The sequence below is a fragment of the Amphibalanus amphitrite genome, unplaced genomic scaffold (assembly GCF_019059575.1).
Source record: "Amphibalanus amphitrite isolate SeventyFive unplaced genomic scaffold, NRLGWU_Aamphi_draft 000218F_arrow, whole genome shotgun sequence".
NCBI lineage: Eukaryota > Metazoa > Arthropoda > Thecostraca > Balanomorpha > Balanidae > Amphibalanus > Amphibalanus amphitrite.
In genome coordinates, this window is record NW_024881713.1 from 101,718 (window position 1) to 115,068 (window position 13,351).

Genomic DNA, 13,351 nt, shown 5'->3' on the forward strand with positions numbered 1-13,351 from the left:
TTTGCGTTTGGCGGCGGGCGGCCGTTTTAGCGGCGGTTTGCGGTGGGTGGCCGTTTCTTTGCGGCGTTTTGCGGTTTTCGGGGGGCGGCCGTTTTTGCGGCGTTTTTGTGGTTTTCGGCGGGCGGCCGTTTTTTTTGCGGCGTTTTCCGGTTGCCGGCGGCCGGGCGTTATTTGCGTTGTTGCGGTTTGCGGCGGGCGGCCGTTTTTTGCGGCGTTTCGCCGTTGGCGGCGGGCGATGCGAGCGTTTTTTTGTGGCGGCGGTGTTTGCGTTTTTGCGGTGTTTGCGTTTTGCGGCGGAGGGCGTTTTTTGCGGCGTTTTTTTGCGTTTTTCTGCGGTTTTCGGCGGGCGGGCGATTGTTTTTTTTTGCGAAATTTGCGTTTGCGTTTTGGGCATTTGTTTTGCGGTGTTTGCGGTTTGCGGCGGGCGGGCGGTTTTTCACAATTCAAGTCCCAACCTTCGGATCCCCATAGCTGTTCGACAAGCGCTGCCCGGGCCGCGAGTTACCCAAGTGTGGAACTACAAGTCGATTCTAGGGCTCTGATTGGTGACTTTGGTCGGGGGATGACGCTTATAGCATGACGTCACTCGCGTACTTGACCGGACCAACGGCGCGGCGCAGGCGCGCCGAGCCAACCCAGAGGCTCTCAAACTCAATTGTACAGATTATGCGCATTGAATGGCGAAACTTCGGCGAGTTCGCTTGAGTTTGGAAGCCCCTACCAGAGAACTGGAGACGGCCGGATTATTTGCTGGACAGTGGGCAGCGCAGATGGCGATTGACGGTGCCAAAAAGATGATAGGGAAAAGGGGTTGAGACTTGAGCAGTGAATTATAAGCCTGTTGCATAGCTGAGTGGTAACTTGTAAAATACTTAAGGTTTGAAGAGATGCAGTGTAGTTTAGCCGACTCAGGGGCATTCTGCCGAGTTATGTAAGGCGGAAGGGTCGCAACTCGCAAGTCGTTTGTTTACATGATTGCCTGATTAAAATGTAAAGCGTACCTAATGTTTAGTTGATAATACAGCGAGGTTGGGCATCTGCTCAATCCATTTCTTCTCTGCAATAGTGCATTCGCCACTGTAAATCATTGTAAGAGGCACTGGGCTGCGCCGCCTGTTAATTATTCCGAAACCACCAGTGAATTGTCACAGTCACTCACAACAATACGAATCGTTCAGTCGTGCGCTGGGGGTCCGCCAAGTTTGAGTGTGCTGCAGAATGCAGACTGGACCGCCGAGAATATAACACTTCCGTCTCCCTGGGCGAGCGGCGCATTGGAGCCGAAGGAAACTGCTTCAGTTTTTTTTTTGTGGGGAAGATACCCATGTTTGAAAATTATGTTCTGGAATAATGCGATAAGGAAAAGGACGGTTTCTTGAATAAAGGGCTGTGGAGAAGAAGCAGATTTTCTCATTTGCTACCCGATACAACGCGAAAAGACGCAAATGTTGCACATTGGGCTTAAAGGGACTATCCCACCTTCTAAAATGTTGTTAAAACCAGTTAAATTGTGCCCGACTTTATAGATTGGATGACCAGGAACACGGTTCTGGCATTTATTTTTCATTAAACATCTTAGGCTTCCCATATTCCAAACACAAACTTTCAAATATGTGACGTCACAGCCCAAAATTACCTCCTTTCCCAGGCCACATTACTGTCATAAAGCTGATTCTTTTTACTCTGTAGGCACCACAACAAAGTTCAGACCAAGTTTTAAGCGATTTTTCAACGAACAAACCCATTTAAATCAGAATGACTAAACGAGGTGACGTCACACTAAGGGTCGCTCCATGTTGAAGATAGGGCCTTGTACAAGGCCCATTTTCAAATGAAGGGAACGAATTTCTTCAACACCAAGAGGCCGCGGGGGTTGCAACCTAGATAGATAGTGGTTTCTGAACCTCGCCGCAAACTTGGCTATCTCAACTCAACCCCATGTTAAAGGTGGGATAGTCCCTTTAATAAGTCTAATAAAAGATAAGGGACTTCGTGAATCATGCCTAACTGACCGCGACCCAGTTATTTGCCACTGCAGGTAGGTACTAGGTAGGTAGATACTCATTTGTAAACAGAGCGTTCCACCAACCTTCGCCAGAAATTCAATCAGCAGTTGCTTATCTTAAAACGTTTGAGTGCACCTAACAACCTTTAAAAATGACGTCCTCCCTTTCAATGGTTCGTTCGAAGACACAAAGCCAGAATCAGCCAAGCAATATCGGAATCCATTGCGCATGTGTCGACTGTCGGATGTGCCCATCCACATAGCATAGCACACACTGCTAAATGCAGGTACGCTCACCTACACATTAGGTATTCGAAGGACTTGATAGCTCATACACATGGAAGAAACGCATGAAATGTGATTAATAGCTGCAGCAGAAGTTTGGCGTCCGATGCCTCTTCGCCAAGTTAAGACCATGCCAATCTCGGCCAGTCTGCCGCCGCGCCGGCACTGGCCGTGGTGTGACGTCATCCGGCCGGCTCGGCGCTGGGTAGTTCCACACTTAGGTAACTCGCGCCCGGGCCTATCCGAAGGTTGGGACTTTTCAATTAGACAATCACTATTCTTTAGAATTGTGATTTTCTATTGAAAATCCCAACCTGAGCTACCTCTCTAGGGGGGTGTTTAGCGTTTCTGCCGCGATTTGGGTCATCTTGATACCCTCGAAAACGGCACGGTAGAATTTCTTGCCATTTTCAGCGTTTGGTCCCGTATCGGGGAGCTACCGGCTGGCATCGGTCGCTTGAAATATAATTAACCCGTTTTGGGGTAATCGGCACGTGCATTTTCCCATAGGGTTAACATGGGGGAAAATTGGAAATTCGATTTGCGAAAAATTTCGTCAATTATATTTGCTGATATTTTTAGGGTCGGATCTCGGGCTGGCACCCCAACTGACGGTGGTAATTATTTAAAATATAATTGACAAAATTTCGGGTAATCGTCACAAACAGTTACCCCATGTTGAGCCTATGGCGAATTCGAAAAATTATATTCAAATCGATTTTGCAAAAAATTTCCACGTTAGATTTTGAAAATGTTCCAATATGTTGTGCCCTGGGGTGTCGGCTACCACATGGTATGGGTCAGATATGGGGCGATTGAAAAGCACGTGCCACGTGCAAACGTGTTTGATGGGGTAACCTCCGGGAAAATCCGACATTGGCCTATTTGGGGTTCTATGGCGCGGAAACGACTTCAGCTAGCGACACCAAATCAGTGCAGCCGGTGAGCAGATGAGTCCAGCTTGTCGCACTAGTGGTCACGTGGCGCACGTGCTATTGCACGTGCCGTGGCACGGGGTCAATTTTGGTGCTTAAATATACTAGCATTGTGAAATGCAAGGAATGGGGGAAATAGCCGTCAGGCCGTCAGTTTTTATGATAGGGTCGATCTGAAAACGGGTATAGACACAGACTGAAGGGGGCTAGAAAACTGCTATCTCAGATTTTTCGTAAAATGAAAAATTAAAAATTCTGGGGGAATTATATGTTCGAAAGGTGAAATTTCCCTAAGTTTTCCCGTTTTTCGAGTTTAGCCGTCCACTGTTCAGAGACGGTGACACCGGCCGGGGTCATCTTTTACATGCTGATGGCCACGTCGATGGGTCATCACGTGGCGTGAACGGTGAAGCTATCAGAGGTCCGGCACGTGCCACGTGGCCACGTGTTTGAGTCACGTACCTCCCAGATTATCGTGTGTTTGCCGACTTGTGGCCTTATAGCACGAAAACAGCACAAGCCAGGAACACTGAAATGGTGCAATCAGTGAGGGGACAAGTCCTGCTTGCACCACCGGTGGTCAAGTGGCACACGTGCAAATCTGGGCACCTCCGTTGCGGAGATATTTTATAGTGAAATATTCAAATGTACATAACTTTGTAAGTTTAAGTCCGATTAGGCTAGAATTTGGTGGGTGGATGACATGTTAAGCGACAGGAACGAGTGCGCCACGTTTGTTGCAGTGCGCCATGTTTGTCTCAAAGCGCCATTTTTGTCGCAAATCGCAGAATATGCCTAACTTTGTCGAACATTGGACGATTACTGTGCGCTGTAATTAAGGGATGGCTGCTTAAACGGCAGATATGAATGCACCACATTTGCCGCAGGGCGCCATATTTGTCTTAATGCGTCAGTGTTTGCGTTTTGCCTACGGCGGGCGTTTTTGCGGCGGTGTTTGCGTTTTTTCGGGGTTTGCGTTTGACGGCGGGCGGCTATTTTTGCGTTTTTTTTGCGGTGTTTGCGTTTGGCGGCAGGCGGCCGTTTTTTGCGACGTTTTGCGGTTTGCGGCGGGCGGGCGTGCGTTGCGGGCGTTTTTGCGGCGGTGTTTGCGTTTTTTGCGGTTTTTGTGTTTGGCGGCGGGCGGGCGGGCGATGCGGGTATCCGAAGGTTGGGACTTTTCAATTAGACAATCACTATTCTTTAGAATTGTGATTTTCTATTGAAAATCCCAACCTGAGCTACCTCTCTAGGGGGGTGTTTAGCGTTTCGGCCGCGATTTTGGTCATTTTGATCGCCGCCGAAACGGCACGGTAGAATTTCTTGCCATTTTCAGCGTTTGGTCCCGTATCGGGGAGCTACCGGCTGGCATCGGTCGCTTGAAATATAATTAACCCGTTTTGGGGTAATCGGCACGTGCATTTTCCCATAGGGTTAACATGGGGGAAAATTGGAAATTCGATTTGCCAAAAATTTCGTCAATTATATTTGCTGATATTTTTAGGGTCGGATCTCGGGCTGGCACCCCAACTGACGGTGGTAATTATTTAAAATATAATTGACAAAATTTCGGGTAATCGTCACAAACAGTTACCCCATGTTGAGCCTATGGCAATTTGGAAAAATTATTTTCAAATCGATTTTGCCAAAAATTTCCACGTTAGATTTTGAAAATTTTCCAATATGTTGTGCCCCGGGGTGTCGGCTACCAAGTGGTATGGGTCAGATATGGGGCGATTGAAAAGCACGTGCCACGTGCAAACGTGTTTGATGGGGTAACCTCCGGGAAAATCCGACATTGGCCAGCTTGGGGCCCTATGGCTCCGAAACCACTCCACCTAGCGACACCAAATCAACGCAGCCGGTGAGCAGATGAGTCCAGCTTGTCGCACTAGTGGTCACGTGGCGCACGTGCTATTGCACGTGCCGTGGCACGGGGTCAATTTTTGTTGTTAAATACACCAACATTGTTAAATGCAAGGAATGGGGAAAATAGCCATCAGGCCGTCAGTTTTTATGATAGGGTCGATCTGAAAACGGGTATAGGCACAGAGTGAAGGGGGCTAAAAAACTGCTATCTCGGATTTTTTGTAAAATGAAAAATTCAAAATTCTGGGGAAGTTATATATTCGAAAGGTGAAATTTCCCTCAATTTTCCCGTTTTTCGAGTTTAGCCGTCCACTGTTCAGGGACGGTGACACCGGCCGGGGTCATCTTTTACATGCCGATGGCCAACAATATTGGTCATGACGTGGCGTGAGCCGTTAAGCTGTCAAAGGTCCGGCACGTGCCACGTGGCCACGTGTTTGAGCCGAGTACCTCCCACATAATGGTGTTTTGGCCAACTGGTGGCCGTATAGCGTGGAAACAGAACCAGCCAAGAACACTAAATTGGGTCAGTCGGTGAGGGGACAAGTCCTGTTTACACCACCGGTGGTCACGTGGCACACGTGCAAATCTGGGCACCTCCGTTGCGGAGATATTTTATAGTGAAATATTCAAATAAACATAACTTTGTCAGTTTATGTCCGATTGGGCTAGAATTTGATGGGTGGACGAATTGTTAAGCGACAGGAACGAATGCGCCAAGTTTGTTGCAGTGCGCCACGTTTGTCTCAAAGCGCCATTTTTGCCGCAAAGCGCAGAATGTGCGTAACTTTGTCGAACATGGGACGATTAGGATGCGCTGATGGAGGGTTGGTTGCTTAAACAGCAGATATGAATGCACCACACTTGCCGCAAGGCGCCATATTTGTCTTAATGCATCAGTGTTTGCGTTTTGCGGACGGCGTGCGTTTTTTTTTTGCTGCGATGTTTGCGTTTTTTGTGTTTGCGTTTGGCGGCGGGCGGCCGTTTTTGCGTTTTTTTGTGGTGTTTGCGTTTCGCGGCGGGCGGCCGTTTTTTGCGGCGGTTGGCGGCGGGCGGGCGTGCGGTGCGGGCGTTTTTCGGCGGTATTTGCGTTTTTTGCGGTTTTTGTGTTTGGCGGCGGGCGGGCGGGCGATGCGGGTGTTTTGCGGTGTTTGCGTTTGGCGGCGGGCGGCCGTTTTAGCGGCGGTTTGCGGTGGGCGGCCGTTTTTTGCAGCCAGCGTTTTGCGGTTTGCGGCGAGCGGTCGTTTTTTGCGGCGTTTTGCGGTTTGCGGCGGGCGGCCGTTTTTTGCAGCGTTTTTTGTGGTTTGCGGCGGGCGGCCGTTTTTTACGGCGCTTTGCGGTTGCCGGTGGCCGGGCGTCATTTGCGTTGTTGCGGTTTGCGGCGGGCGGCCGTTTTTTGCGGCGTTTCGCCGTTGGCGGCGGGCGATGCGGGCGTTTTTTGTGGCGGCGGTGTTTGCGTTTTTTGCGGTGTTTGCGTTTTGCGGTGGACGGGCGTTTTTGCGGCGTTTTTTGCGTTTTTTCTGCGTTTTTCGGCGGGCGGGCGATTGTTTTTTTGCGAAGTTTGCGTTTTGGGCGTGCGTTTTGTGGTGTTTGCGTTTGGTGGCGGGCGGGCGGTTTTTCACAATTAAAGTCCCAACCTTCGGATCCGCAGAGCTGTTCGACAAGCGCTGCCCGGGCCTAATGGCGGGACGCGGAGTCCCGCGGGACCTGCGCCGCGGCTGGCGATTGAGGGCCGCTCCGACTAACTCGCGTCGGCGCCACAATGCAGCAGCCCGAGGCCTGTGGTCGGCCGGCGAGCCACCGAGTTTGCAGCGGGCGGCTCACAAAGAGCGCAGAGCGCCGGCCGGCAGCGGGCGGCCCGTCCGCCGGAATCAGGTTTGACAGCGCGCGTGGGGCGGCCTCCCGGGAGCGCAGAGTTAGGTTGGCGCAGTGGGCAGGCTCTGCTGCAGCACACTGTGCGCATCATTTGCCAGTGTGGGGCGTGAACTGAAATACAGCCTGGGGGCTGATTCAAAGGAACAGGGGGAGAGAGCGAGAGCGAGAGAGGGAGAGAGAGAGGGGAGAGAGAGAGAGAGAGAGAGAGAGAGAGAGAGAGAGAGAGAGAGAGAGAGAGAGAGAGAGAGAGACAGAGGAGAGAAGACAAATAAATGAAATAGAAAATGGAGCACGATAACGTTAGCTGAAGGAAGAGAGAGGACAACAGATCGGCAAAATGTCGGCGATAACTGGTTTAGGTGACACCTTGGGGCCAGTAGGATGGCCTCAGGACAATGACTGTCTCACGGACTCAGCTCGAGAGACTAGGGAACAGCCGGATCAAGCTGCAATACCGCTGTGAAAAATTGCACCCAGCAAAGATAGAGACACAGAACTAGTATGACATCGACCGAGGAGAATGGCGGAGAACAGCGTCAATATTTTCATTACGTTCAAACGCGGCGACAAAAGGTAAATAACGTAAATAAGACTGTCTCAAGGTAAAAATACACGTACCCAGCGAGCCGGAGATCAAGCGCTGTTTGCCCTCGCTCTGCACACACTCGGGTGGGGCGCTCCTTTCAGCGACTGCCGGAGACGCCGGGTGGAGCTCATTAGCGGGGCACATCGAAGAACCCAGAGCTGTCCGCTCCGTAACCAGTCCGGCGTCCGTCGGTCCGCCGCGCGGGCCGGCAGGACATCCCCGCCCCGCCCCGCGCACTACCGCAGAGCATAGCGTGCGACCGGGCGGCGCCGGCGGCGGCTCCGTGTAAAAGGTGCATCCGCAGTCGGGAAGTTGGCGCGCCCAGGATAGACCGCTGCCGGCGGCCCCGGACCCGACCCGGCTCTCGGCCGCAGCCGGCCGCTCCCACCGGCCGCCCGGCGGGGCCGCGGGGGAGGGGGCGGCGGTACGCACCGCTCGATGGCGCGCCGTGCCACTTGGCGCCACGCACCTCCGCGCCGGCGCCCTATTTGTGGCGCGCCGCTAAAAATAGACGCCGCCGGCGCTATTGTGGGACGGGGGCGCGGAAGTGGCCGCCGCCGGCGACCGTGGGCCGTATGGGGAGCCGCACCACCGACCACAGCACGTAGCGCGCGGCACTCCCTCCCCATACGGGAGTTCCAGGAGTGCCGGCGGTGCAGCGGCGAGAGGACAGAGTGGCAGCACTCGGCCGCCGCTGCTGCTACTGCAGACTCACACCGGGGCTGGGGATGGGGTGGGGGCTGCGGTGACCGACGGCCCTGGAGCGTGCCGGGAGTCAGAAAACGTTTCCCGATACTGACCTACCGGGATAAGAAACAATTTATGATATTCGACCGGAACCAGAATGGTCAGATGATCTGTACAGATCACCAATTAAAGAGAGACCATAACAACATACTTCCAGCGCCATTTGCCCGTCGTACACCGAAATGCTTTGAATCATTAACAAAGAAAATGTAATCCAATCGGGATTCGACCAAAGATCGTATCATGCCTTTTGAAACATACGAAGCGACACCAATTCAGCTCACAACTATTTTAGTTTGGAAGCAGGTCGATTATGTCGAAAAAGGTGTCGCCACAAGTGAAAAATTGGGGCCCTGATCTGTGCCCCGCTCGGTGCTCCGTGTCTGGGCCCCGCGTATGGGCCCTGCTCGGACGGCGTTACCCGCGGCCGGCGCGGCCTTTGAGGTCACCCGCCCGCTGAACAGGCGCTGATGAGAGCCACTCGGTCGGAAACCCCGGCCGTCCTACGGGGGAACGCGGGGCCGACGGGCCGTCCCTCCGCCGGCCGCCGTGAAATACCGCGGACCGAGCCGGTCGCCGGGCGCCGTACCTGGAGTTTCACAGATCGCGCTCCAATCTCCACACAGGGATGGACATAATCATCTGCTGGAGCCACCGAGGAGCCACTTCGTATGGACATCGTGCGACATGACTCAGAGCCCCTTTATGCCTTCAGTCCGTGCTCCAGCGAACGCACAGATAGATACCGCGGGCCATCCCCTGGCTGCGTATGGAGTGGATGAGCGCGCAGTATGTCAGTGTGTGACGCTGATGACCGCGGCCCGGTCACTCAGTGATGACCGCAGTCGGTCACAGCTCCACTACATCACTGCGCCTCGCTGACTCGCGACTCCGCTTCACATTTGGTGCCCAGTTCGGGAGCGACAAACGGCGCGGCGCTCCATTCGGAGACAATGCCCGCAGCGCGCCCGACCGGCCGCGCGGCTGCCCCTTCCGACTCAATGGGGCGCGCACAGTCCGGAGCAGCTCCCTCCCCTAGAGTGGGGCCGTCGACCCCGCGGGGCGGGCGGGGAGGACAGTGGAGAGGCGGGCGTTGGGACGACCAAATATTCGGTCTAGTGGCTACGTTTTATACCGTGGAGGCTTCACGTCCCAGAATAACACTCGGAGGAACAAGAGCTAATCTTATGTCTGAAAGACGGAAATACTACTGAAACAGAATTGCCTTCATCCGATTATGAGGCGAACTTAAGTAAAGATAACCATGTAGCTACATCAATGTAGTCCTTATCAAACACATCCATCCATTCTTCAGATCAAACAGCGCATAATGTGACGTAACGATGTCAGGACCTCTCCGTCATGAAACAACATTTTCAACACACCATTCTGATCAGGGAACTGAAGTCACTCCATCGTGTAAGGGATTCTTCACCTTCACCGCATTCCCCCTCCTCACTCACCTCCAGCATGTCGGAGAACAGGAACATGATGAGGTGGTCGCCGCGGCCGCTCAGACCGTCACCCTTGATCTCCACCACATCACAGCGTGTGACGAACGACCGGTGGGACGACACAATGTGGGCCTGTGACGTCACACAACACACAAGGTCACAGCGCGTCCGTGGCAGAAGTTCCAAAACATCTAAATCCTACCATTTATACACTAAGCTGTAAACTTTTCAAGCCATAAGCGGTAACGGCAATGTCAATGTCATAAGTGCCCAATGATCACGGTCGCCCGCCCGGGGCCACCCACTGGCCGCGGCCACACCGGCCCGCGGCACCTCAAACCCCATCCGGCGCCTTTATTGTTTGTCAAACCGCACCGCGGACCGGTCTATAAATACTGAGAGGCCGCGGGCAGGTGTACTTTGCGGCGGCGCCGGCCCGCAGAGCAAACATCACCTGTGACGTCATACGCGTCAGTCCGTGACGTCACCCCTCTCTGTGCCGGGGCAAAGACACGCGACTTTTCAGTATCCGCCGGCCACAGTGGTCAGTCGGAGGTCCGATATAGCTGAGATGGTCTGATATTGCCTTTGTTACACGGGTTCAAGAGTCAGCCCATCGTAATGATACACCTGTTCTGCAGCTGGCAGTGAATATACCTACAGCAGCTGTTTATAGTCATTATCGATTAGCGAGTGAAGGCCCGGTCACCCAGTCGCTGCATATATATTAGGATCGCTGCATATATTAGGATATATCGTGTCTGAATTCCGCCCTAGTCGCCGCCGTGTATGTACCGTGTCATGTGTAGTCGACTACAGAATGATGTTCCACTTTTCACAGGCAATTATTTGCCTGGAGCGGTAGGCTGTGCCGCATTACACGGGCTGAGTTCCCAAATTTTAGCTTTGTTCCAATGCTCACAATCGACACGCTTAATTGCGTGATAAACGGCACAAATTAGCGCTCCGGTCAACTGATAGCTTCTGAGGAGTGGAACATCATTCTGTAGTCGACTATACAGTTCCCCGGCGACAGCCACTAGTCGCCGCCGTGTACCCCGTGTCCGAGCCCCGTCCCGGTCCGTAACGTGTACTTGTGTCTGTACTCCCTCCTAGTCGCCGCCGTGTACCCCGTGTCCAGGCCCCGTGCCGGTCGGTACCGTGTACCCCGTGTCCGAGCCCCGTCCCGGTCGGTACCGTGTACCCCGTGTCCGAGCCCCGTCCCAGTCGGTACCGTGTACCCCGTGTCCGAGCCCCGTCCCGGTCGGTACCGTGTACCCCGTGTCCGAGCCCCGTCCCGGTCGGTACCGTGTACCCCGTGTCCGAGTCCCGTCCGTGTACCCCGTGTCCGACCCCCGTCTCGGTCGGTACCGTGTACCCCGTGTCCGAGCCCCGTCCCGGTCGGTACCGTGTACCCCGTGTCCGAGCCCCGTCCCAGTGTACCCCGTGTCCGAGCCCCGTCTCGGTCGGCGCGGCGCTGGCAATAAACTGTCACCGGCAGCGCGATCAACAGTTGCCTTTAATAACTGGCACCATAAAGAATGGCGCTGCCGGCCGCTCGGAGACGGTCGGATTATTGGCTCAGCGCGACCGGCGCCGCCCGACCGGCGGCGAAAACAATCACTGAGCCCCACCGGCGGCGGGCGGCAGCGGAGCGGGTACAGCCTCAAATCCCAGCCCCTGCCGACGGCCGTGGAACGGGCAGTTTCCAATTCCAGCCCCCGCCGACTGTCTCTCAGTCTCACCGGGCAGTTTTCGATGTCGTTGAAGATGTTGAAGAGCGCCATCTGACCCTCGGTGCGCCGCTTGTCCTCGTTGATGTGGGTCATCACCTCCTTGATCTTGGCCAGGGCCTCCTCCAGCTTCTGGTGGTCCGGGTGGCTTTTGGGCGTGTGCTTCAGAATGTCTGCCGCGAGAGAGAGAGAGAGAGGGCGAGCGAGGTGTCAGATACTGTCAGCGAGGAGAGAACGACAGGGATGTTAGGACTGCAGCGTGGATAGAGAAGTAGTGTCAGCCATTTTACAGTAGTGTGGACAGATAAGGGCTTATGGGCACGCAAATTGGCTGTGGTCGCAGGAGCACTCACTATGCTAGGAAACGATGAGGTTGTGAAAATGTTGACTGATGAAGCTTTAATAAGTTTTTGTTTCTGTTAAAAATGCATGATTAACGAAACTAAAATACACGACTTTCTCCGGCCAGCCAAAAAAGCACTGAAACAGAACCACCAATTTTCATTCCATCCTCATGACGTCAGTCCCCTCCCAGCCGGCCCGCTACTTTCCCTTCCCTCCGTCCTTCGTACCGTTGAGGAGCAGGATCATGCTGGGCAGTCGCTGGACGGGCCGGATCAGCAGCTCCTGCAGCGTCTGGCGGCCGCACTCGGGCTTGCTCTGGCTGATCTTGAGGAAGGCGTGGAAGCGCGGCCGCGCCTGGTCCAGCCGCACCAGCGTCTCCTTCGACTTCTCGAAGAAGTTGACGAACGGCGGGTAGGAGCGCATCAGGTCGTCACCCTGTGGGGGCAGGGCGGGACGGTTAGCCACAGCCCGATAAATGATAGGGGGAGAGGGAAGAAACGACGGAGGAATTATTTCAAAAATAGTTGTGGGTCTACATTAGATGTCACGGAAATGTTAAAGGGACAGTATCACCATTTTGATGAAATTTGACATTGCATAGGCCCCACCTTTCTGGTCCGGGAACTGAAGACCGATCCTCGAAGCTCCACACCGTTATCCCGCTATCGCCGCTCAAAGTACGAAAGGTGTACCACACTTTGAATCGTGCTGAATCGTGCTTCACTATCTTCACTTTTTAAATGTTTGCGCCGTTTTGAATTGACCGCCAGTAATAAAACTTTTACCCTGGTCATTTCATCAAATTTTATAAAGCCAAAACGTTTTTCGCACTTATTCATCACCGTTAAATTCATTAAATAGTCGTAGGCAATTTCCGCTGTTTCCTTCGGATTCTAGCGGCTCAACAAAGGAATTCCTCCAGCTTGAATCACAATCTCCCTCCAATGTATGACGTTTATCACGTGATTGTCACGTGATATTTTCTCCCATTGTCAATTGTCACGTCCAATTGTCACTCCCTCCAATTGTCACGTGATATTTTTATAGGCAATATGTAGGCGTTCAACTAGTGTTAAGAGTAAGAACTGCAACTTTCGGTGTTCGATCGTAGAGGGCGGGCCTATCTGCCTGCCGGCGGAGGTCGCTGACCGGTCGCAGGGCAGTGTGTGATCGGAGCCGAGCGCAGAGAGTGCGGCACCTGTACTGAAGTGTTATCTTGATCGGGAAGCAAATACAAGTGAGTGCGACACGCTACAAATACCTAAGGCTACCTCTCCGTAAGGACAACTCAATCAGAAGAACGACCGCGTAAGCGTAGCGTCAATAATGTATTATCTGCGCCAGTTCTGTAGTAATTTTGCATGCTTCCAAACTGGCGGCCATGCTTGTATAGTGGTGGTTCGCTCATGAAAATGAATCATGAAAATGAAATGTGGTTGCAATATTTTTCACCGAGTTCGGTCCTCAAACTATGTTTTTCTGATTCAGAAAAACAAGAAATGCTAGTAAAAAAAAAATCA

At 53.2% G+C, this 13,351-nt stretch overlaps 1 protein-coding gene across 3 annotated transcripts in view; it reads right to left on the reverse strand.

Annotated features, from left to right (window-relative positions):
• LOC122385411 (protein ECT2-like) overlaps positions 1–13,351 on the reverse strand; it is a 72,541-nt gene that overhangs the window by 41,250 nt on the left and 17,940 nt on the right. For all 3 annotated transcript variants that reach the window (XM_043373655.1, XM_043373653.1, XM_043373654.1), the window contains 3 exons: positions 12,059–12,266; positions 11,499–11,659; positions 9,763–9,885 (listed from right to left, as the gene is read on the reverse strand). In XM_043373655.1, coding sequence (XP_043229590.1) covers positions 9,763–9,885; positions 11,499–11,659; positions 12,059–12,266 — 492 coding nt within the window. The remainder of the gene's footprint in view (positions 1–9,762; positions 9,886–11,498; positions 11,660–12,058; positions 12,267–13,351) is intronic.